At 68.3% G+C, this 23,595-nt stretch overlaps 1 protein-coding gene across 1 annotated transcript; it reads left to right on the forward strand.

The window, feature by feature from the left end:
* The first annotated feature begins 3,665 nt into the window (after positions 1-3,665).
* Positions 3,666-21,423, forward strand: PLEKHH3 (pleckstrin homology, MyTH4 and FERM domain containing H3). Its single transcript, XM_065422730.1, has 13 exons — positions 3,666-3,812; positions 10,793-10,848; positions 14,463-14,557; positions 15,229-15,423; positions 15,815-15,972; positions 16,260-16,383; positions 17,041-17,338; positions 18,041-18,248; positions 18,623-18,759; positions 19,389-19,509; positions 19,888-20,337; positions 20,799-20,990; positions 21,226-21,423. The coding sequence occupies exons 1-13, from the start codon at positions 3,666-3,668 to the stop codon at positions 21,421-21,423; spliced, it is 2,379 nt and encodes a 792-aa protein (XP_065278802.1).
* The last annotated feature ends 2,172 nt before the right edge of the window (positions 21,424-23,595 follow it).

Consider the following 23,595-nt stretch of genomic DNA (forward strand, 5'->3'; position numbering starts at 1 on the left):
AACAGATGTCTTGCAAAAGCCGGATAGCTAGAAAAGGGCCTGGGGATGGACAGAAGGGGTGTGTGTGCCGGGGACAGATAAGAGACTGATGTGTTTTGCAATATTTTAGATTTGCTGAATATTCCTGCCACTGGCTGGAATCTGCCAGTTGATCACGTCGGGCAGATCTTTGTGATGATGTCCCTGTCAGAAGAACTGGGTTGAGTTTCCTTTACTCTGGGTTTTCAGAAAGTCCTTTCCTTCAACTGGCCCTTTGGAAAATCGCTGCAAGTGTTTGCTTGTTACACATAAACACACGCTCATACACACATGTGCACATACACATACACCTGCATTTAAATGACGCTAAGGGGCTGCTGACAGAAATGTAGAGTGAAAGTAGCTGCTACCATCTATCTCAACATAGAGTAACTAACGTGGGTGTTTGCTGCCCCAGTGGGTGGTCTGACAGACCCTGCTACCCCTAGGCACCGCCGGGAGAGAGCAGCAGTATTGCAGTGTCAGTTTATATTGGATTTGACATTACTTCTAGGATTTTTCATGTAGATTAAAGAGTATCTTGGTTTGGGGGCTGGGTCCGCTAGTAACCCTCTCCCCTGCCATCTGGTGCACCAACACCCACAATTCTCCTCCCATTGTTGTGTGTCTCCTAGCTCTGTCCCAGGCAGAAATCCCACAAGCTGTAGCTGGAGTCCCTGCTAACCCACGACTTTCCCTGACACGGCTACAGGCAGAAAAGCATGTAGTTTTGTGGAGTGACTCAGTCGGCGGGTTCTGGCTTCTCGGGTCCGTGTTGTTTGGTTCTTGTGCACAATGTTTATTGGAAAGCCAGCCAGGGTGAGGGGTGGCTTACAGCAGTGGGTGGGCGAGGTTCTGTGGCCTGCAGGTCACACTAGATGATCCTGCTGGTCCCTGAGTCTCTGAAAGCAAATAAGCACCAGCCTCCAGTGCTCTCCCGGCTGCATGAAACATTTTGCAAATGGTCATTTTAAACAAATGGATTCAACGGAGCCAGTGAAGCTAGTGGGATCAGCAAAGGAAGCGCTTTGTTTGTTTCTCTTGCCTCTTAAGTCATAACCTTCTAACCAGGGGCTGCTGAGAGTCTGGAGGGGGCTGGATTTCTCCTCCCCCTTTATAGCACCAGGCCCTTTGTGGGAGTCCAGCATCCTTCTCCCGCCCAGTGATGTCAAAATCCTCTGCCTGTGACATCAGCCATCTCCATGGCAACCAGCAGTGAGGTCACAATAAGAGGATTGTGGCCTCACACCAGCAGGCCAGGGGCTGAAGAGCCCTTTGCACACAGCTGGGGGGGAGTGGGTGGCTGTGAATTCTCACCCTGGCACCCTCTGCTCTGCAAGGCTCGTAGGGAGGGGGGAGCATGTCCCCTTCCCCCCCAGGGGCACCTGTCTCTCAGCGGGGGCGGGCGGAAGGACTCCTGCTGGCTTGGGGGCGGGGTTTGCTATGGCAGGGTGAGCTGCCCAGTGGGGTCCCAGCGCTGGAAGCCAAAGGCCCTACCCAGGGGCCAAGCTCGCCCCCTGCCCGGAGACCCCGAAAACTCAGACGCTCTTTGCTTGGACGGGGGGGGGGGTGTGAATCACAGACACAAGTGCCCGGATTTTCCCGCGGGGAGCGCGCTGGGGGTGGGGGCACCGTGCCCGGCAGGCGCAGGGCGCGGCAGGTCCGCGCTCCTCCGGGGCAGGCCCCCCCCGGCGCGGCACATGATGCAAGCGGCCGCGGCGGCAGGCGGGGCTCCTCGGGCACCTGCCGAGCGATTGGCCGGGTCCCATGACGCGCCTGCCCCCGCCCCGCCCGGGGGCGGAGGGAACCGGCCGGGTCCCCCCAGCCGGAGCCGGGGGAGCGGCCCGCGAGAGGCCGAGGGCGCCCGGGCGGATCAGGGCTTCGCAGCGCGCAGGGCTCCCCGGCCCGACGGGCGCGCAGCGGCAGCCCTGCCCGGAGCGGCTGGTGCCCGGGCGGGGGGATGCCGTTCCCGGGCGGGCTGTGGTGGCTGGTGTGCTGCAGGCAGGGCTTCACCCTGCTCCGGCGGGACTATGGCGAGCCGGACAAGGAGCCGGACGGGGAGGCCGAGGAGGAATCGTCCTTCGAGCTGCGGAGCAAAGGAGCCCAGGTGGGTGCCCAGCGCTCTGCGCCCCCGGGGCTGGACGCGGCTGCTCCGGGCGCTTTCCGGGGCCAGGCGCTTTCCGCTGGGGCCAGAACGTGGGAAGGTCCCGGAGCCAGGCCCCTTCCCGCTGCCCCCGCCGTCCGTGCGCGCTGCTGGCTCCCTCCCTAGGAACGTGTCTCGGCCCGGGGCGCGGCGGGAAGTCCCGGGACGGGTCCCGAGCTGCGCTCAGCCCCGGAGAGGGGCCCGACTAGCCGCAGCGCACGGCTCTGGTGCCCGAGGCCCCCTGCACAGCAGGGCTTGGCCCCAGAGGGGGCTGAGCGCGCGGGGCCTGGGGTCCCTGTGCCCTGCAGGGAGATGCAGCCCCGGGTCCCTGCCCTGTGCGGGGACCCCCAGCCCCGGCTCATGGAATCCAGGCCCCCCCCCCCCCCCCCCGGCGCGGCACATGATGCAAGCGGCCGCGGCGGCAGGCGGGGCTCCTCGGGCACCTGCCGAGCGATTGGCCGGGTCCCATGACGCGCCTGCCCCCGCCCCGCCCGGGGGCGGAGGGAACCGGCCGGGTCCCCCCAGCCGGAGCCGGGGGAGCGGCCCGCGAGAGGCCGAGGGCGCCCGGGCGGATCAGGGCTTCGCAGCGCGCAGGGCTCCCCGGCCCGACGGGCGCGCAGCGGCAGCCCTGCCCGGAGCGGCTGGTGCCCGGGCGGGGGGATGCCGTTCCCGGGCGGGCTGTGGTGGCTGGTGTGCTGCAGGCAGGGCTTCACCCTGCTCCGGCGGGACTATGGCGAGCCGGACAAGGAGCCGGACGGGGAGGCCGAGGAGGAATCGTCCTTCGAGCTGCGGAGCAAAGGAGCCCAGGTGGGTGCCCAGCGCTCTGCGCCCCCGGGGCTGGACGCGGCTGCTCCGGGCGCTTTCCGGGGCCAGGCGCTTTCCGCTGGGGCCAGAACGTGGGAAGGTCCCGGAGCCAGGCCCCTTCCCGCTGCCCCCGCCGTCCGTGCGCGCTGCTGGCTCCCTCCCTAGGAACGTGTCTCGGCCCGGGGCGCGGCGGGAAGTCCCGGGACGGGTCCCGAGCTGCGCTCAGCCCCGGAGAGGGGCCCGACTAGCCGCAGCGCACGGCTCTGGTGCCCGAGGCCCCCTGCACAGCAGGGCTTGGCCCCAGAGGGGGCTGAGCGCGCGGGGCCTGGGGTCCCTGTGCCCTGCAGGGAGATGCAGCCCCGGGTCCCTGCCCTGTGCGGGGACCCCCAGCCCCGGCTCATGGAATCCAGGCCCCCCCCCCCCCCCCCCCGGCGCGGCACATGATGCAAGCGGCCGCGGCGGCAGGCGGGGCTCCTCGGGCACCTGCCGAGCGATTGGCCGGGTCCCATGACGCGCCTGCCCCCGCCCCGCCCGGGGGCGGAGGGAACCGGCCGGGTCCCCCCAGCCGGAGCCGGGGGAGCGGCCCGCGAGAGGCCGAGGGCGCCCGGGCGGATCAGGGCTTCGCAGCGCGCAGGGCTCCCCGGCCCGACGGGCGCGCAGCGGCAGCCCTGCCCGGAGCGGCTGGTGCCCGGGCGGGGGGATGCCGTTCCCGGGCGGGCTGTGGTGGCTGGTGTGCTGCAGGCAGGGCTTCACCCTGCTCCGGCGGGACTATGGCGAGCCGGACAAGGAGCCGGACGGGGAGGCCGAGGAGGAATCGTCCTTCGAGCTGCGGAGCAAAGGAGCCCAGGTGGGTGCCCAGCGCTCTGCGCCCCCGGGGCTGGACGCGGCTGCTCCGGGCGCTTTCCGGGGCCAGGCGCTTTCCGCTGGGGCCAGAACGTGGGAAGGTCCCGGAGCCAGGCCCCTTCCCGCTGCCCCCGCCGTCCGTGCGCGCTGCTGGCTCCCTCCCTAGGAACGTGTCTCGGCCCGGGGCGCGGCGGGAAGTCCCGGGACGGGTCCCGAGCTGCGCTCAGCCCCGGAGAGGGGCCCGACTAGCCGCAGCGCACGGCTCTGGTGCCCGAGGCCCCCTGCACAGCAGGGCTTGGCCCCAGAGGGGGCTGAGCGCGCGGGGCCTGGGGTCCCTGTGCCCTGCAGGGAGATGCAGCCCCGGGTCCCTGCCCTGTGCGGGGACCCCCAGCCCCGGCTCATGGAATCCAGGCACCCCCCGCCCTGCCCCGTCCGTGGAGCCCCGGGGGCAGGTTGAGCGGCGCCCTCAGCCTGATAGCTCTTTGGGGAAGGGGTGGCACAGACCCTGGGGCACCCCACTCCCAACACCCCTAAGGCAGGGAGCTGGCATCAAACTGTATATCAGGAGAGTTGGGCGTCCGTTGGGTCCTAGCTTCCTTGGGCGCCTGCCACCCCAATAGCGTGGCTCGTGCCAGCCCTGTCGAGGGACCCTGTTGGGGGTGCATTGGGGCTCAGAGGTCTCCCCAAGGCTCTGTTATGCCCGTCCTATCAGGGGTGGCCTAGGAAGGGTCGTGGGCCCTTCTGGCAGGTGGAGCTGAACTTACAGTCCCTTCACCCTGGCTGCAGGGACCCTTCTCCAGTAGCAGGGAAAGGCTGGAGTTGTTCCATCGCCCTGGGTTGGGCCTGCAGCGCTGTGTGGCAGTGCCCGCGGGCAGGTCGGTCTGGCTCTGAGCTCACTGCTGGGAGTTTGATTTGCCCCCAGGCGGGTTACACCACGTTTTCCTAGCCCTTTCCTAGCAGCCTGCACTAGAGTCCCCTCTTCACACCTTCCCAGGCAGGCAGCGCCATCCCCCCCTGGCTCCGTGGAGCCAACGTGCTGAGGCATGCACCCCTGAGCTGGCTGCAGGCTGTCAGCAAATGTTGCTGAACTTCTCCCGGCGGTTAGAAGGGCTGGCTGGGCCCTGGGGGCCCTGGCTCGATTTCCTGGCTCAGCCCCAGGCTCCCAGTACCACCCTGGATAAGTAGCTCCTGGCCAGATTTCCACAGGCTCAGCCCCAGCAGATGGGGCCGGGTTTACAGCCTGCTGCTGAGCTCTCCTGAAAAGTGTGGCCCATCTTTCTGGGCCTTGGTTCCTGTTCCTGTGCCCGCCTTGTTCCCGCAGACAGCTCTTTGGGGGCAGGGCCTGTGTCTCGCTGTGTCTGTGCAGAACTTGGCTCTGATCTGGGGGTGCTGATAGCATGACTGGATCCTGCCCCTCCCCCCCGTCTCAGGGGGGTCTGTGCAGAGCCTGGCATGACAAGGCCGGGGTCTGTCTGGGGCCTGCTGTTGCTCACTGGCCATTTCCCTTCCAAGGGCCTAAAAGGGGAGAAGTCCCAGGCCTGTTTCCTTTGGAGAGGGACCTCGTCCCAGGCTTTCTGGAAGTCCATGTCTGCTGTCCACTGGTGCGCCCTTGGCTGTGGGTTAGCCAACCCCCTTGGGGAATTCTCACAAACTGCGGAGATAAAGAGACTGTGTGCAGGGCGGTTGTTATGCCCACCTAAGACCACGCTGCCCTCCTGGGATGGTGTGTGCAGGAGGGGCACGGGATCCTGTCTGACTTGCTGTCGCTCTTGTGGTTGGTGCACAGGGTGCGTGTGTGTGTGTGCGTCCGTCCGTCCCGGGACCTGACCCAGCCCAGCAAGGTGATCTCAGCAGAGATGCGTGTGGTGCTGCCGATGGGGAGGGGAGCCCTGTGCTGCCATCACTTGTCTGGGGCTCCCCAGAGACCTGGCTCATCCTGGGCCTTAAATAGAGGATTCTGGGCTGTCGAAAGGGGCCAGAATCTTTCACGTAACCCCAGAGCAAACAGTGTCTCCCCCTGCTAGCTGCCAGCGCCCCAGTCCACACCAGGCAGCTGCCCCCAGCCAGGGGAGGGGGCGATGGAGGGAACTGGGGCCAGCCCTGGAGGACAGAGAGGGCTGGTCTCTGTACCCTGAGGCCTGCGCTGGGCCAAGGCCCCCCAACTGCTGCTCACTGGCTAAGGAGACAGAGGTTTGTTCTGGGTGCAGGGGGAGTAGGGGCTGCTGCTTCCCTCCTGGAAGGACCCAGGTGATCCTGCCCCTTTAATGCCACTTGGTGCTGTAATTCAGAGCATGTGAGAGCTGCCGCGGGGGCCCCGGTGCCGGGCCCCTGGGGGCCGAACGCGTGAACTAGGAACTAATCCTGGACCCAGCGACGCTGGGGAGTGAGCGGCCCCACGTCACCCGTCTGATCGCCCCATGCGGCCTCCTCTCAGTGCACAGGCTCAGATCTCTGGGGTTCTATCTGCCCGACGGAGGAAGGGGGGGGCGGAGGGGAAGGAGGGGTGTCCCTGCTGCCCCAGGGCTGCTGCTGGGAGGTGCTGGTGGATGGAGCCAAGTGCCCCTGCAAATTCCTGGCTAACCAGAATGACCAGGGGGAGGCGCTGTGCGTGTGCATGTGAGGTGGGGTGTGGGGGGGCACTGGGGGTATGAGCGGGCCTGGGATGGGGAGGGGCTCTGGGCGTGTGAGCGGGCCCCGGGGGGGGCGACACTGGGCGTGTGAGCGGGCCCAGGAGGGAGCGGTGTGTCAGTTGCTGGCCATGTGAGTCGAAGACTTAGCTGGAGCTGGCCCAGACTAGGCAGGCCTGGCACAGGCAGCTTCCTACACTGCAGCCTCCAGGCACTGCCCCCGGGTTCGGTGTCACGGCTGCAGGGGGCTGAGGCGTGGGGAGGGCCCTGCGTCTGGGCAGTGATCAGGGGCATCCCCCATCTGGAGCGATCGCTGCCCTTGGTGCCTGGAGCCAGTGGGTGGGGACAGGGATTGGGTAGCTCTGTCCCTCTTGGCCCAGATGTGGTGTGCCCAGCGGCTCGAGGGATCTGGGGGTCCGGGTACTGAGCCAGGGTCCCCCCATTCCCCAGCCTGTCCTGGGGCCTGAGCCCTGGTGCTGACCTGTCTCTCCCAGCGGGGTCCTGGCTGGGGAACCACGGGCCGAGAGTCCCCGCGTGCCAGCGGCTTTCTCCCTCGGTGACGTGGGGGCTGCCAGCAGGGCCCTCGCCAGGGCGCTGCCGCGGGAGGCTCGGGATCCATCAGACGCCGGGGCCCAGAGTGGATGAGCTGAGGCCTTGGCTCTGACAGACAAGGCAGAGCCTGTGGGAGAGAGGAGCTCCCTGCAGAACTGCCCACCCCGCTCCGGGGCAGGGAGCAGCAGGGCTGGGGTGCCGAATCCCAGGGCAGAGGCCCATGGTTGTGCAGCAGAGAGACCGGCCAGGCCTGTGAAATGCCAGCAGCGACCAAACGGCTTTGCAGGGTCCCAGTGGCTTTACGGGGCCCTTGGGCTGCCACAGGGCTTTTCGTGGAGCTGCCAGCTCCGGATGGTGCCCAGGCTACGGGGCGGCTGTTCCTCGTTGCCATCAGAGCCCGGCAGAGTGAGGCTCAGTACCAGTGCGGGCGTGGCGGGGCCGTCCCAGGGGTGCGCGGAGACAGGTCATATTGCAGTGCAGGGTCTAGCAGCACCTGTGGCTGCTTCCTCCCAGCCTGGGGAAGCTGCTGCTTTGCCCTGGGGCTGCCCTGTGTGGAGGAGGCTGATAACACTGGGGACTCCCTGCTGTTTGATAAGGAGACTTCGTGCTTCCCCTTCCCCAAGGCCTGTGCAAAGGGGAGCCGGCTCGGGGGCCGAGAGCGCTGGTGACTGCTCTGCCTCTGCGGTCTGGGCTGAGCAGCGCTGGGCCCTGCCCCCCCGTGCGGTCTGTGGTGAAGACGTTATCAAACCACGACGGGTCACGTGCTGCCTGGGGCGTGGCTGCCCGCGCTGCCCTGCTGGGGCCCCCGCGAGCACCTGTCTGCACAGGCCGAGTTCCCGGCCAAGGCACAGGGCTGATACGTGTGGGGCTTTTGCCTGCCACACAGGGCTGGGGAGCTGGGGTCCCAGGCTCCGTGCGGTGCAGCTGGAGAGGGTGCAAAGGAAACTGGTGCCCCTCTGTTATACACACCTGGGCACCTGTCACCGTTCAGCTCCCCAGGACTTGCCATCAGTATGGGCCATGATACCCCTCGTCGCCCCGGGGGCAGAGCCCAGTGGCAGCTGCCCAGATGTGGCTTGTGGGGAGCCCGTGGGGTGGTTTAGAGGGAGCTGTCTCTTTAAGGGGGGGCTGTGGGTTTGTAGGGGCCCTTTCTCTGGGGCTGATGAGCGTTTGCCCTGCTGGGGAGGCAGGTGGCAGAGCCGAAGGAGTCTGGGCAGCAGCCTCGCCAAGCACCCCACGGACCAGCCCCAGCTGTGCTGCCCCCCCCTCGCCCCCCATCGTGGGAGCCGCCGCCCCAGCCCTGCACGCTGGGGCCTGGCTCCTGCCTGTTATTTATATCGCTGGGAAAGAGCCTGCGGCTCCCCCGCAGCTGGGAGGCAGCCAAGGCCCCGCGGCTCGGCCGAGGATCTTCCGGGAAGCTGTTCGGGGAGTGGGGAAAATCCTTCCCTGCTCTGTGGCTGGGCGCAAGGGGGCCCCAGCCAGACCCCACCCCCAGTGCTGCAGGGACTGAACCGAGCCAGGCCGCCAGTGCAGGGGCTCCGGTGATATTGGTAACAGGTGCTGCTAATGCCACAGGTCAGCCGAGCGCCCGTGCCCCAGGGCCGCTTCTCAGTACCTGCTGGAGCTCCCCCTCCCCCTCCCCCTCCCCGGCTCTATTTTTAGCTGCAGCCTCCTTTCCTTTGCATCCAGTCGCTAGCGTGCCCCCCCCCCCCAAACTGTGAATGGCCCATCAACTCCCTTGCAGACAGGGCAGGGGGCTTCCTTGTGGGGGTTTGTTCTTACTCTCTCTACATCTGCCAGTGCCCCTCCCTCCCAACCTGCAGCTCCCTGGTGCCCCAGCCCTGGGCTCCCCCCCCCTAGCTCTGACTGGACTGGTGCCCCTCATTCACAGCCCCCTGCTAGCCCAGCCCTGGGCTTCCCCCCCAGCTCTGCCAGTGCCCCCCACTCCTGGCTCACAGCCCCCTGCTAGCCCAGCCCTGGGCTTCCCCCCCGGCTCTGCCAGTGCCTCTCACTCCTGGCCCACAGCCCCCTGCTAGCCCAGCCCTGGGCTTCCCCCGCAGCTCTGCCAGTGCCTCTCACTCCTGGCCCACAGCCCCCTGCTAGCCCAGCCCTGGGCTTCCCCCCCAGCTCTGCCAGTGCCTCTCACTCCTGGCTCACAGCCCCCTGCTAGCCCAGCCCTGGGCTTCCCCCGCAGCTCTGCCAGTGCCTCTCACTCCTGGCCCACAGCCCCCTGCTAGCCCAGCCCTGGGCTTCCCCCCCAGCTCTGCCAGTGCCTCTCACTCCTGGCCCACAGCCCCCTGCTAGCCCAGCCCTGGGCTTCCCCCCCAGCTCTGCCAGTGCCTCTCACTCCTGGCCCACAGCCCCCTGCTAGCCCAGCCCTGGGCTTCCCCCCCAGCTCTGCCAGTGCCTCTCACTCCTGGCCCACAGCCCCCTGCTAGCCCAGCCCTGGGCTTCCCCCCCAGCTCTGCCAGTGCCTCTCACTCCTGGCCCACAGCCCCCTGCTAGCCCAGCCCTGGGCTTCCCCCCCAGCTCTGCCAGTGCCTCTCACTCCTGGCCCACAGGCCATTGGTATCTGAGCCCTGGGCTTCCCCCGCAGCTCTGCCAGTGCCTCTCACTCCTGGCCCACAGGCCATTGGTATCTGAGCCCTGGGCTTCCCCCCCAGCTCTGCCAGTGCCCCCCACTCCTGGCCCGCAGCCCCCTGCTAGCCCAGCCCTGGGCTTCCCCCCCAGCTCTGCCAGTGCCTCTCACTCCTGGCCCACAGGCCATTGGTATCTGAGCCCTGGGCTTCCCCCCCGGCTCTGCCAGTGCCTCTCACTCCTGGCCCACAGCCCCCTGCTAGCCCAGCCCTGGGCTTCCCCCCCAGCTCTGCCAGTGCCTCTCACTCCTGGCCCACAGCCCCCTGCTAGCCCAGCCCTGGCCTTCCCCCCCAGCTCTGCCAGTGCCTCTCACTCCTGGCCCACAGCCCCCTGCTAGCCCAGCCCTGGGCTTCCCCCCCAGCTCTGCCAGTGCCCCCCACTCCTGGCCCACAGCCCCCTGCTAGCCCAGCCCTGGGCTTCCCCCCCAGCTCTGCCAGTGCCTCTCACTCCTGGCCCACAGGCCATTGGTATCTGAGCCCTGGCCTTCCCCCTACATTCCTCCAGCTCTCCCGGTGCCCCTCAGTCCTGACTTGCGGCCCCCTGCTAGCCCTGCCCTGCTCTCCCCCTCCACTTTGGAACAGTGGGACTTTCTAGTCTGGGGGGTGCTCCCCACCTGAGCTCTGCTGATGCCCCTTGGTGCTGCCTGCAGCGTCGTAGCCCAGCAGGCTGGGGTGTCACAGGCCCAGAGCAGGGAGGGATGGGGCGTCGGTAAAGCCAAGCCCTGCAGCTGGGGAGGATCCAGCACCTGTCCGGCTGCTGGGCTGGGGACTCTGTCGGGGGCTCTTGCTGTGCAGAGCCCCCTTGACGCAGGCGAGAAGTCGGTGGCCCCAGTGACAATGGGACTTTGTGCCGTGAGCGTGTTACTCAGCAGCAATGCTGCACGGGACAGAGCCTGGCGGGGTTGGCTGAGGATACGGGGCCAGCTCACCTGGCCACAGCCCCCGAGCCCGGCCGGGGTGGGGGGGGATGGGCCCCAGGCCTGGCTGGGGGTGGGGGTAGGGATGGGCTGGCTTTGTGGCTCACTCACCTCCTTCTTTCATGTGGAAGTGGCTTGGGGTGGGGACGGTGCGGGGCTGAGTGGGGGCGGGGTAGGTGTGTGTGTGGGGGGGGTTCACGCGCCTGGCTGGGGATCTGGGACTCTAACGGTGCCTCTGCCTTTGCTCCCCAGGGGCCGCTGCAGCTGAGCCTGACCCAGCCCGTCCGCACCAGCAGCGGCTCCGAACGGTGAGTGACCTGGGCCAGCTTGGCTCCTGCTCCCCTGGAATGGCCCGGCAGTGTCAGGAAACCTGGCGTGGGGCCCAGGTTCAACGCGGCCAGGAACGGCCGCTGGTTTGGCCCCTTGGCTCGCGTGCTCCTTGAGCACTGGGCCCTGCTCCCGCTGCCCGGCCCTGCCGATAACCAGCTGCCATGTGCCTAGCCCCTGGCATGGTGCCGCCTTCCCCGGGAGCCTCGCAGCCAGGCCGGGGGGCTGGTGGCGCAGGGCCCCTGCTGGGCCCCCTGCCCTCTTTGCCAATAGGAGGCTGAGGCCCTGCTCCTTGCCCCTGGCCCTGCCCTCTAGTGATGACACCCCTAGCCCATGTCTGCCATCCCCTCTGGGCCCCTCTCCCCGGGGTGGAGCTGGCTTGCTGTGGTACCCAGCCCTGACCCCATGTGCCCCCATCCCGGGCAGATCTCCTGGCCTGTGTCCACTCCCAGATGGTCTGAGCTCCCCCCAGGCTCTGCCCCTGCTGAGCCGGCGCGGGGGTCACAGGGCACCCGGTGGGTATTGGCTTTGCCGGAAGGGGAGGCTGTCGCGGGGCAGTGCCCAGGCACCAGCCCATCGGCGCTTGGCTCCGCGGACGGCCCAGGCTCTCTGCAGCGGATCCCGCTGCCTGGCCCTCCCGGAAGTGACTCACGGCTTATCTGTTGCCCACCTGGGCCTTGGTCGTGTGTGGGATGGGGGAGGGGAGCAGCTCCTTATCCAGATGGCAGGCTGGGGGCGGGGCAGGGCCTCGCTGGCTCCCTGGGCCTGGGTCAGGGCCCCCAGCCCTGCTCCTTGCCTGGCCCTGGCCTTTGTCATCTGCTCAGACAGCAAGGGCAGGTCTCCACCACTGTGCCCCCTACCCCACGTATGGGGGGAGGAGAGACAGCATAGTTTAGTGGGTAGAGCAGTGGGCTGGGAGCCAGGACTCCTGGGTTCTTTCCCCAGCTCTGGGATGGGAGTGGGGTCGTGTGGGTTAGAGCAGGGGAGGTGGGAGCCAGGACTCCTGGGTTCTCTCCCCGGCTCTGGGATGGGAGTGGGGTCGTGTGGGTTAGAGCAGGGGAGCTGGGAGCCAGGACTCCTGGGTTCTCTCCCCGGCTCTGGGATGGGAGTGGGGTCGTGTGGGTTAGAGCAGGGGAGCTGGGAGCCAGGACTCCTGGGTTCTCTCCCCGGCTCTGGGATGGGAGTGGGGTCGTGTGTGTGTGTTTGGGGATGGGGGAGGCTGAGAATCAGACCTGACTCTTGGGGCAACCTTGGGCATGTTACCACCCTTCTCTGCCTCAGTTTCTCCCCTGCGGTGTGGAGATCTGAGTGGCTGCCCCAGGAGCTGTTGGGACGCTCAAAGCCTGTAACAATGCCTGGTTGCTGTGAGGGAACCGCCCCGGGTCTGCACCCGGGGGGGGGGGGGGGGGGTTGCAGGCAGGGCCCTTGGAATCACAATGGGCTGAGCAGAGCCAGGAACTAGAATGCTGCTGCTGGGGTCCGGAGGGCTGTGTCAGGGCCCCGCGGTGGGGGTGGCGGTGTCTGGTTTGGGCGGCAGGGTCAGGGCCCCATGGGGTTGGGGGGTGGAGGGCTGTGTCAGGGCCCCGCGGTGGGGGTGGGGGTGTCTGGTTTGGGCGGCAGGGTCAGAGCCCCATGGGGGTGGGGGGTAGAGGGCTGTGTCAGGGCCCCGCGGTGGGGGTGGGGGGGTCTGGTTTGGGCGGCAGGGTCAGGGCCCCGTGGTGGTGGGGGGTGGAGGGCTGTGTCAGGGCCCCGCGGTGGGGGTGGCGGTGTCTGGTTTGGGCGGCAGGGTCAGGGCCCCGTGGGGGTGGGGGGTGGAGGGCTGTGTCAGGGCCCCGCGGTGGGGGTGGGGGTGTCTGGTTTGGGCGGCAGGGTCAGGGCCCCGTGGGGGTGGGGGGTGGAGGGCTGTGTCAGGGCCCCGCGGTGGGGGTGGGGGTGTCTGGTTTGGGCGGCAGGGTCAGGGCCCCGTGGTGGTGGGGGGTGGAGGGCTGTGTCAGGGCCCCGCGGTGGGGGTGGCGGTGTCTGGTTTGGGCGGCAGGGTCAGGGCCCCGTGGGGGTGGGGGGTGGAGGGCTGTGTCAGGGCCCCGCGGTGGGGGTGGGGGTGTCTGGTTTGGGCGGCAGGGTCAGGGCCCCATGGGGGTGGGGGGTGGAGGGCTGTGTCAGGGCCCCGCGGTGGGGGTGGGGGTGTCTGGTTTGGGCGGCAGGGTCAGGGCCCTGTGGTGGTGGTGGGGTCTGGTTTGGGTCGGGGGGGGGGGGGGTGTCTGGTTTGGGCGGCAGGGTCAGGGCCCCATGGGGGTGGGGGGTGGAGGGCTGTGTCAGGGCCCCGCGGTGGGGGTGGGGGTGTCTGGTTTGGGCGGCAGGGTCAGGGCCCTGTGGTGGTGGGGGGTGGAGGGCTGTGTCAGGGCCCTGTGGTGAGAGGCGGGGGTCTGGTTTGGGCGGCAGGGTCAGGACCCTGTGGTGGTGGTGGGGTCTGGTTTGGGTCGGGGGCGGGGGTGTCTGGTTTGGGCGGCAGGGTCAGGGCCCCATGGGGGTGGGGGGTGGAGGGCTGTGTCAGGGCCCCGCGGTGGGGGTGGGGGTGTCTGGTTTGGGCGGCAGGGTCAGGGCCCTGTGGTGGTGGGGGGTGGAGGGCTGTGTCAGGGCCCTGTGGTGAGAGGCGGGGGTCTGGTTTGGGCGGCAGGGTCAGGACCCTGTGGTGGTGGTGGGGTCTGGTTTGGGTCGGGGGGGGGGGGTGTCTGGTTTGGGCGGCAGGGTCAGGGCCCCGTGGGGGTGGGGGGTGGAGGGCTGTGTCAAGGCCCCGTGGTGGGGGTGGGGGTGTCTGGTTTGGGCGGCAGGGTCAGGGCCCTGCAGTGCCGGCGATGCTGCCCGCTCAGCCGCTGCCACCAGCATTTTTCTGGTGGTTCATTTTCCAAATTCCTTGGCAGGCCGTGAGTGCGAGCGGGTTATTTTTAGCCAGGGTTATCTGCATCCGACGGCTCGGCTGCTTTCCCACCAGGCGGGAGGGGAGACGAGGGGGGTCATTCCCCTCTGGATTGGACTGGGTCACCCGCGCCCCCGCACCGCTGCGTGTGAGCCATGCACAGTCACTGCGGGGGGGTGTCATCGGGGGCTGAGGGCCCCTCTTCTAGTCTTGGCCGAGGCCAGGTGCTTGGGTTTAGACCCCCCGGGGTGGGGCTGGCTTTACAGTGGTTTGTTAGGAGGGCTGGGATGATGTGAGGCATGAATCCCCCTCCCCTGCCAGGGCTCCTCCCAGACTCCTTGGTGGGACCTTGGGAGCTGGGGCATTGGCAGGGTCTCCCAACTTGCCCTTTGGGATGCACTGGGGGTGCCACCTGTCTCCGCTCAGGCCAAGGCAGGCGGGCTGCTGCCCCCTCTGGGGCCGGCGCTGCCCCCTGAGCCCCCTTTCTCTGTGCCCCCTGTCTGCAGCCCCAGCCTGGCCGTGAGCCTCAGGGGCTGAGTGGTGCTGCTGCCACGTGCCCTGTGCCAGCCTGGTACCCCCAGGCAAGGAGCTGAACCCTGGCTGTGCCAAGCAGGGTGCGCAGGTCCCTGAGGGGACTGGGTGGTCCTGGGGCCCCTCGCTCACCTCCTGTCTTGGTCCCAGGTCTCTGCCGGTCTCGGAGGAGATGCGCAGCCTCATCACGGAGAAGGGGCCAGGGCCGGGGCCAGTGGAGGAGGATCCTGATGCCATTGTGAAAGGTGGGTGAGGGGCTGGGGTAACCCAAGGGGCAGACGGATGCTTGGGCAGTTCCCTGCTTCCCGCGGTGGATCCCTGCGGACGGGGAGGGCTCCACGCTGGCCCAGCCCCTGAGCCAGCCCCATGGGGATTTGAACCTGGGGCTCCAAGGAGCCTGGGGTCTTGAACCTCAGACACTCCCCCTCCTCCCCCCGGCTCCCATTTCTCTGGGCTGAGGCTGCAGGCGCTGGCGGGGGGCGTGGAGGCCCTGAAGGCCCCAGCACGGCCATGTCATGGCCAGGACCAGCCGGCTTCCTGTGGTTGCATAAGGCGCTGGCCAGACGTGAGCGGTGGCTCCCCGGCCCCCCGAGCTGTAACGTGGGGGAGCCACAGCCAGGCCGGCTCTGCCTGCAGCCCTGCCCCCCAGCTGTCAAGGGAGCTCTGTAGCCGTGCGGGGGTCCCTCAGGGGCTGGACTGCGCAGCAGGCACATGGAGGGTGGGTCCTGGCTGCCCACTGCCCCTCAGGTCAGCTCAGTCCCTTCCCCCGCACCCTCTCCCTGGAGAGGCCCCTGTGTGGCGGGGGCCCGAGGGGCTGCAAACAGCCAGAACTGCCCTGGTGCAGGGGGACTGGCCGGCGGGGAGCCGGGGTGGTGCTGGGCCCTGGGGGAACTCACCCCATTCTCTGTCCCCCCAGGCTGGCTGCAGAGGGAGGCGCGGGGGGGCGTGAAGGGCCCGTGGATCCGGCCCCGGAAATACTGGTTTGTGCTGACCCAGGACTCCCTGGATTACTACAGCGGCAGTGAGGTGGGAGCCAGGCGCCTGGGCACCCTGGTGCTCACCAGTCTCTGCTCCGTGCAGTGGCCCGACAAGCAGACCTACAAGGAGACCGGTATGGGTCCCGGCCCCCGGCCAGTGGCGCGGACGCCAGGGAGGGGTTGTGGGCAGGGTTCATCCTTAACAGAGGCCCGGAGGGCGTCAGTCTGGGACACAGATCTCACCGGCGTCCCCATACAGAGCTGCTGGGAAAGGGCGTGTCTAGCTCGGCGTTCAGCGCTTCCCCCCGGGTTGCATGTGGCTCCCTGGCGGGGGCAGCTCTGGATGCTAGCCCCCGCCCCTGGGCCCAGCCGCTGGTGCAGGGGGCCAGGTCTGAAGGGCCCATCCTGCTTTCTGGAGCTGGCTTCTGGCTGGGGGGAAGCAGGAGGGGGCTTGGGGCGCGGGAGGGGGCTTGGGGCTGGTGGCCTGGGGCCCTGCGGCCTGCGTGAGCGCTCTGCCCTTCGCAGGCTACTGGAGCGTGACGGTGTTTGGCCGGAAGCACTGCTACCGCCTGTACACCGAGCACCTGAACGAGGCCGTGCACTGGGTGTGTGCCGTGCAGAAGGTGATCCACAGCAAGGCCCCCGTGCAGACGCCCACGCAGCTGCTCATGCACGACATCGAGGTGAGGCCGGGAGGGGGGCGTGTTTGGCCGGCCCATGGCTCCCCCAGGACCCTCCTCTCCCCTTGCCACAGCCCTGGCCGGCTCCCCGCCCTCGGGCGGGGAAGCTGCTGCCGGACGATCACTGGCTCCCCGTGACCCCCCCAAACCATGGCCTGCAGCGCACGCTGCATGGGTGCAGAGCAGAGCCCCCCGGGACTGGAACCCAGAGCCCCAGCCCCTGCCTTTGCTGCGCCCGTCTGTGCCGCGCCACCTGCCCTGCAGCCCCGGCTGCGCCTTTGTCTCCCCAGGAGAACCGCGGGAGCCCGGAGATCCTGGAGCAGATCTATCGCTGCAACCCGGTCCTGCGCTACACCAGCAGCCCGCTCTATGCGCCCCTGCTGCCCTTCCCGTACGGCAGCTCCGGCCAAAGCGGTGAGCGGGTGGGGGCGGGGCCCAGCTCTGCGGCTCCCTGGGAGAGGGGCCAGGGCTGGATGTGCTGCCCGGGGCTCCGTAGACGGGGGGAGTGCCACCCCAAGGCGTGGGGGGCGCCGTGGAAGAGCCTCCCCCTTGTGGGCCCAGCAGACGTGGTTGCCAGGTGTCTCCGGGCTCTCGGCTGGGCTGCTGCCCAGGCCCCTGCGTGTCTGTCTCATGATTCTCACGTGGTGGCTCTCACGGAAGGTGCCCAGCATGGGGGCAGGGCCCAGCCAACGCTGCCCTGGGCTCCCTCTGTCCCCAGGGCTTGGCACAGCGCTCCTGCAGGGCAGGAAGAGGCTGGGTTGCTGCCAGGAGCCGAGCTGGGCTCTGACCCACCCACCAGCCCAGCTCTTCCCTGCCCTGCTCCGAGCTGCCAGGGGAGCAGGCCCAGCGTCTGTGCCCCTCTGGGTCGCCATGGTGACACTTGTGCCTGGTAGGGTCTGGGTGGGTGTTTGGTGATGGGGGGGGTCCCCATTGTGCCAGGTGCCCCCCCCCCCAGAGCTCAGTCAGGGCCGAGCTGCGGCTTCGCGAGATCCAGGGACTGGCCCCCGGGAGCTGGGACCCAAACCTGACCTGCCTGGTTCCTGCCGTGTTAACCGAGCCGTCCGCCTCCAGCCCCCGGCCCCCACGGCTACATGACCCTGCGTGACGAGGCCGTGAAGCTCTTCAACTCCCTGCAGCAGCTGGAGTCGGAGCGAGACCCGGTGTCCCTGATCCAGGGCGTCCTGCAGACCTGCCTGGATCTGCAGCCCCTGGTTGACGAGATCTACTGCCAGCTGGTCAAGCAGACCACGGAGCCGCCGGCGCCGGGGGGGCCTGGCAACCTGCGCTACTGGCAGCTGCTCACCTGCATGAGCTGCACCTTCCTGCCCTCCCCGCCTGTCCTGCGCTACCTGCGCTTCCACCTGGGCAGGCGAGTGCAGGGGTGTGGGGCGTGCACCCCAGGGGAGAATGCTGCTGGTGCTGGGCCTGGGGACCCAGAGGAGGGGGGCGTGCTGGGCCCTGGGGGAAGGGTGGCAGGGTGCACTGGGCCCTGGGGGAGGGGGGGTGAGGCAGTGCATGCGTCTCCCGGCCGTGTACTGGAGGGGTGAAGGGCCTTGCTCTGCAGAGCCCTCGCCCCATGGGGAGCTTGGAACAAGGCCTGGAGCAGAGGGGTACGTGCCCCCTCCACTGGGGCTCTGGCTGCCCTCCTTCCCTACGTCTGTGTCTGAGCCCTCGGGCTCAGTGTGATCTTGTGACAGTGAGTGCCGTGGGCTAACGGTGCTAGGCACCATGTCTGCCTTCCCAGTCCTGTCAGCAGAGAGCAAATCTGGCTGCTGAAATAGTCCATGAGCTCCCAGCCAGGCCGCGCGGTGACGGGGACTGTAGTGCGGGTGGGATCCGGGCACCTTGGTCCTGCAGCCCCCAGGGGAGCTGCTGGGGATGGAGCAGCCGCGAGGGCTGCGTGCCAGGCGCCCTTGGTGCAGAGCGAGGGGCAAGGTCCTGTCTCCAGGCCGCCCGTGTTACACCCCCTGTGGCAGGGCTCTGGGGGTCAGGAGTGATGGTGGCCGGACCCCAGAGGCTGGGTTCTGGGCAGCGTGGTTGGTGCTGCTTATTCCCTGATCTTCTCCCACAGGACGGAGCGCGAGTTCCCCGGCTCGGAGATGGCGGAGTATGGGCGCTTCATCGCGGTGGCCCTGGACAAGACCCAGGTGCGGGAGTGCGTCCCCTCGCTGGACGAGATCGTGGTGCTGATCCAGCGGCAGGACATGCTCTGCACCGTGCACTGCCCTGGCACCTCTGCCTGCACGGTGGCCATCAGCTCCCACACCACGGCCGAGGAGGTGAGCAGGGAGTGGGGCAGGGGACGGGCTGTGGGGGGCCCAGCATGGAGGGGCAGCTCCCGACCCCATTGCCCAGGCTGGGGCACCAGGGTTGAGCCGTGAGGGGGCAGGTTTCTGCAGAGTGGAGGGAGCGGGTGACCTCAGGACACCGGGCCCTGTGTGGGGAGCAGTTGGGCTCAGGGCTGCGGAAAGCAGACTGGGGGGCTCCTGTGCAGACCCCAGCTCTGGTGCCCCGGGGCGTGTGGAAGGCGGGTGGGAGCCGCTGGGGGAGCGTCTGGGATTCCCCGCCGTGACCTGTCTGTGTCCCTTTGCAGCCCTGAGCGCCGTGGCCCGGGGCGTGCAGTCACCCCTTGGTTGCCTTTGTCTCGCCCCAGGTGGCCCGAGAGCTAGTGGCTCGGCTGGGCTTGTCTCAGAGCCCCAACGTCTTTGCGCTCTACGAGCAGAGTCGGCACCACGAGCGGCCCGTGGGCAGGGCCACGCTGGTGGCCGACGTCCTCACCAGGTTTGAAAAGTAAATGTCCCCTTGTGCAGCCGTCTTAGTGGGGGCTGGGAGGGAAAAGGGGTGGAGGGGGTTTGGGGAAACCAGGGGGAGGGGAGCTTGGGGGGATCCGGGGGGGGAGAGGGAGGGGGGCTGGGAGACTGGAGCCCTGAGCTGGGGGGAGCCAGGGGGAGGGGGGCAGAGTGGGGCTGGGGGGAGAGAGGGAGGGGGGCTGGGAGATGGGAGCCCTGAGCTGGGGGGAGCCAGGGGGAGGGGGGGCCTGGGGGGAGCCAGGGGGAGGGGGGGCAGAGTGGGGCTGGGGGGAGAGAAGGGGGGGGCTGTGAGACGGGAGGCCTGAGCTGGGGGGAGTCAGGGGAAGGGGGGGGGCAGAGTGGGGCTGGGGGGAGAGAGGGGGGGGGGGCTGGGAGATAGGAGCCCTGAGCTGGGGTGAGCCATGGGGAGGGGAAGGCAAGCGCACCCATGGGGGAGGGAGGAACCAGTGTGTGTGGGGGGGGGAATGTCAGTTGCCTGGGCCCCATGACGATAGCGCAGTTCTGCCTGGGCCCGGGTGGCTCGTTTGCCCCAGGAGGAGCCTGGGGGGCTGCATGCGTCTGTGGGTCCTGGTGCTAACGGGCGCTGTCTGTCCCTTCGGCCTCGCCCAGCCTGGCAGGGGAGGAGACGACGCAGGACTCGACCTGGAGACTCTGCTTCAAGCACTACGGCTTCCTGGACACGGAGAACGTGCCCCGGGACAGCGTGGAGTTCACCCTCCTCTTCGAGCAGGTAGGAGCCGGGCCCCAGCCTGGGCTGAGCAGGGCGGCTGCTCGTGACGGGACCCCCAGGGGGCCAGGCGAGTGGGGCAGTGCTGCACTCTGAGCTCCTGCCACTGCATCGCCCTGGGGGCATCAGCCCCGCGTCCTGGCCCAGGACCCCCAGTGCTTCCCGACCCAACAGCTGCCGCAGCCCACCCCAGGGGGTTGAAGGGGTTAATGCATGTGGGGTGTGGGGGGCAGGCTACTCACCTGTCTCTCCCCCCCCACCCCCCAGGGCTGCTCCACAGCTGAATCCCTCCCAAGCCTTTGTTCCCTGCTGGGGCTGCTCCCTGGCTATCCCCCCGCCCCGGACCGCTCCCTGGCTGACCCCCCCCCCCCTCCGCTGCAGGCCCACGAGATGGTGATCCGGGGCTACGTGCCCACGTCGGAGGACACGCTGCAGTCCCTGGCCGCCCTGCGCCTGCAGAGCCTCAACAGTGACTTCTCCACGCACGCCCCTGTGCCCCGCCCGGAGGAGCTCTTCCCCGTCCACGCGCTGCACTCCCGCCTCCGGGCCTCCTGCCAGGGCCCACCCAGGTGCCCCGGCGCCCGCCTCCGCGCGGGGCTGCTGGCCGGCGCCCTGCCCTGGGGCCACTCGCTGGCCAAGCAGCAGGCGGAACAGGACCAGAAGCTGCGGGGCCGCCTGCGCGAGGAGGGCGCCAGTGTGATGGCTGCCATTGTGGACAGGTGGAAGCTGCTGCAGGGCATGGGCCGGGCCGAGGCCATGGCCGCCTACCTGGCGCTGGTGCGGGAGTGGCCGGGATTCGGCTCCACCCTCTTCGACGTCGACTTCCACACGGTGAGCCCCTTCCCTGGGCTGGGGTCCCTGGAGCAGGGTTGTGTCCCCCCCCGGGGCCCTGTACCCTCTGCAGAGCAGCACCACAGCACAGCACACGCTTTCTGTAGGACCTACAGAAACAGGAGCTGCTCTGCTTGAGGGGCAGCCATTTTACATCCGCTCTCCTGGGGTTTTGCATGGGGGGTGGGTCACAGCCAGGAGACGAGCATTTCCTGGGGGAGCTCTCTGGGGGCCCACCCCTCAAGCGGCCCTGGCAGCCACCCCACAGGAGACTGAGCCCCACCCGGGCTGGGGGCAGCTGCAGCGTCCCCCCATCATTACCCTGAACTTCTCCGGGGGCATTGAGCAGCCTGACTGGGGTCGGGGGGGCAGGGGATGGAGCTGGGGGGTGATGGGGCCGGTAGGGTCTGGGAATGTGGCAGGGTCCGTGGGGCTGTCCCTGACTCTCCATCTGTCTGCAGAGCCCGGAGGGCAGCTGCCCCCAGCGCCTGTGGCTGGGCGTCGGGGCCAAGGCCGTGTCTCTGTACAAGCCCGGGGAGGCCGAGCCTTTCGACAGCTTCTGCTACGGCCGCATCTCGTCCTTCGGGGTGTCTGACAGCAGCACCTTCCACCTCTCCGTGGGGGACAGGGACCTGCTCTTTGAGTGCTCCCGGGTAAGGCCCCGCACTCCCGCCCCTCCCCACACAGATGGAGTGAGGTCTCCCTGCAGCACAGGCTGGGTACCCCCCGCAGGAGCCCAGCGCTGGGGGCCTGGGCTGTGCAGTGACACCGGGGGGCTGGGGAGCCTGGGCCGGGGAGCCGGGGCCGGGCTGGGGGTGCCGGGCCGGGGGCCGAGCCCAGGCTCCAGGGCACCTCGAGTGCCCCTGACTGGCCTTTGCTCCCCTCCAGGTGGATGAGATCGCCCAGCTCCTGCACACGTACCTCACCAGCCTGGGCACCGGGCAGACGCCCCCGCGGGAGGAGCTGGCCGACGGCTGCCGCCCTGGGGACTCACTGGACTCGGGCCTTCCTCCCCCGCAGCAGAGACTGTGCCCAGCAAGCGCGCCCTGGCGGGGCCAGCCCAGCGCAGGCTCCTTCCCCATCTAGCTTGCTGGCCCCGTGTGCCAGCCCAGGTGACGTGCCCTTTGGTGGGCCCCTCCTGCACCAGCAGTGGCCCTGGCGTGTACAGGGGGCCGGGGCCGCCCGCCAGCACTGTGAGAATCCTGGGGATCCGGGCTGGGGAGCTGGGACGTCGGCTGCTGGGGTCTGGTTTGGGCCCCGGGGTCAGAGCCCTGGAACTACGTGGTCCCGAGGAGTTGGACATCCACTGTGGCGTCTATAGCCCCTGGCTCTGAGCAGGGGTGGAGGGCGGGGGGCGGGCAGAGACTCGCTCCCCCCACTCAGCTGTTGGGTTGCTAGTTTATTTCCTTAATTTATTTGTAGAAATGCCAGCTCCCCGCACTCTCCCTGGCACCCCCAGCTGGGTGCTGCGGGTGCCCAGGCTGGCGGGGACGTGCCAGACGCTGCTTGGCACCTTATTCCTGGCTGTGCCTTGCCGGCGTGGGGGGACGTTGCCATGGCACGACTGGTTTGTCGTGCCCGTCCCTGCCCCGGCTGGGGCTTCGCCCTTGCAAGTCCTGCTTGGCTGGTGGGGAAGGTGGGGGTGCCCGGCGGGATCGCCCATGCAGCCCCTGGGTTCTGGTGATGACCTGGGCACCAGCACAGGTGGGCCAGGCTGTGTGGCTGCTTGGGGGCCCTGAGGCTGGCTAGTTGCTGCGGGGGTGGGGTTGGCAGTCTGTTTGCTAGGACCATGGGTGGGAGGTGCAGAGGCTGTGGTGACTTCTCCCAGCACTTGAAGGGTTAAGGGGCCTCTCTCAGGGCTGCCTGCCTGGGCCCGAGCTCCCTGTGGGCAGGTGCTGGGTGGCATTCGCAGGCGCCTTCATGCTGCTCTGTGCCCTGGCACCGGGCCCCCCGCAGAGCAGATCCCTGCCCTGGGCCCACTGGTAACTTGCAGCGAGTTTCCCCAGGGCTCGAGAGCGCTGGCAGCGGCAGCATCCTGCCTTCCACCCCCATCCGTCTGTCTGTCTGTCTTGTGCACCAAGCACCTTCCCCCTCTCTGCCCCAGAAAGCTGCAGGCGGCCTCTGAGTGGCGGCTTGTTCCCGCGTGGGCCTGTCTCTGTGCTGTGCTGGCCAGGCTGCCCTAGAGATGCACTAGCTCCATGTTGGGGGGGGCCCTGTGTGGGAGCGGGGGCTCAGGCCTCTCTCTATGTTGCCTCTGTAAAGTTCCTGTTCTTGTTTTTGTAATAAACACCCAAGGAAAGTGCAGAGCCTGCTCTGTTCTGACACGCCGCGGCCCTGGGGCGGGGATCCCTCGGGGCAAGGGAGGGATGGCAGCCTGGCATCTCTGCTGAACTGCCACTTGTGTCCAGAATCGGGGCCTGCTTTAGTGACCTCCCGTCTCTGTGCCTGTGATGAAAACGGGGCCAGAGCGTAACGAGCGCAGTAGCTCCTGCCTGAGTCTGCAGAGAGCCTGTGCCATTCTCACTGAGGGGGAATTGCCCTGGGCTTCCCAGGCAGTTGGCGACCTCAAGAGCCTAAAGCCTTAACTGTCCCATGTAGCACCCTGGGTGCTCCCCGTGGCCAGCCAGGACAAGGGGCAGGATCTGCTGGAAGCATCTCCCCAGGGGGCCATGCGTGGGTAGCCCAGCTGGGCTGTTGTTTGCCCCCCCATTGGTGAAGGAGTCCTGCCCCCGGTGGGAGGGACAGGCCTGGGGTGCAGGCTGGGGGTGGGTGGGGGGTGTATTGCCCTCTCTGCCACCACGCTCAGTACTGGGGGGCTGGGGCCCTGGATCAGCCTGCAGCGGAGTTAAGCTGCCCACTCACCCTGAGACTTTCTGAGGAAATTGGTGCCTTGTCTTGGGTCCTCCTGTGGGAGGAGGAGATGCAATTCCGCGCAGGCTGCATGCCCCCAAGGCCCCGGGCTGGCAGAGCCTGGGTTAACGCAAGGGCCAATGGCCGTGTCACTGGCAGATTGGGCTGGTCCCTTCCCCCAGCCAGAGACCCCTGGCATGGAGGCAGAGTGCCAGGGCTGCTGGGGACTGGCACCCAGCCTTGCTTTGCTCTGACCTTTGGCATTTAATCAACGCTGCAGCCACCTCCCCCAGGCTCAGTTCCAGCTTCACCAGGCGCCTGCCCAGGGAGCTGGGGGGGAGGCAGCCCCCAGCTTCCGCCTGTGCCCAGCCGGGCGTGGGAGCCGGGCTGGGCATATGGCAGGGGAGT

This window comes from Emys orbicularis, chromosome 25, assembly GCF_028017835.1.
Source record: "Emys orbicularis isolate rEmyOrb1 chromosome 25, rEmyOrb1.hap1, whole genome shotgun sequence".
Lineage (NCBI taxonomy): Eukaryota > Metazoa > Chordata > Testudines > Emydidae > Emys > Emys orbicularis.

Bases quoted from the DNA above. Each gene is read 5' to 3' on its own strand.
- PLEKHH3 (XM_065422730.1), top strand. From the start codon at position 3,666: ATGCCGTTCCCGGGCGGGCTGTGGTGGCTGGTGTGCTGCAGGCAGGGC. The intron at 14,558-15,228 runs GTGGGTGAGGGG...CTGTCCCCCCAG, and splicing joins TCCTGATGCCATTGTGAAAG to GCTGGCTGCAGAGGGAGGCG. The intron at 15,973-16,259 runs GTGAGGCCGGGA...TTGTCTCCCCAG, and splicing joins TGCTCATGCACGACATCGAG to GAGAACCGCGGGAGCCCGGA.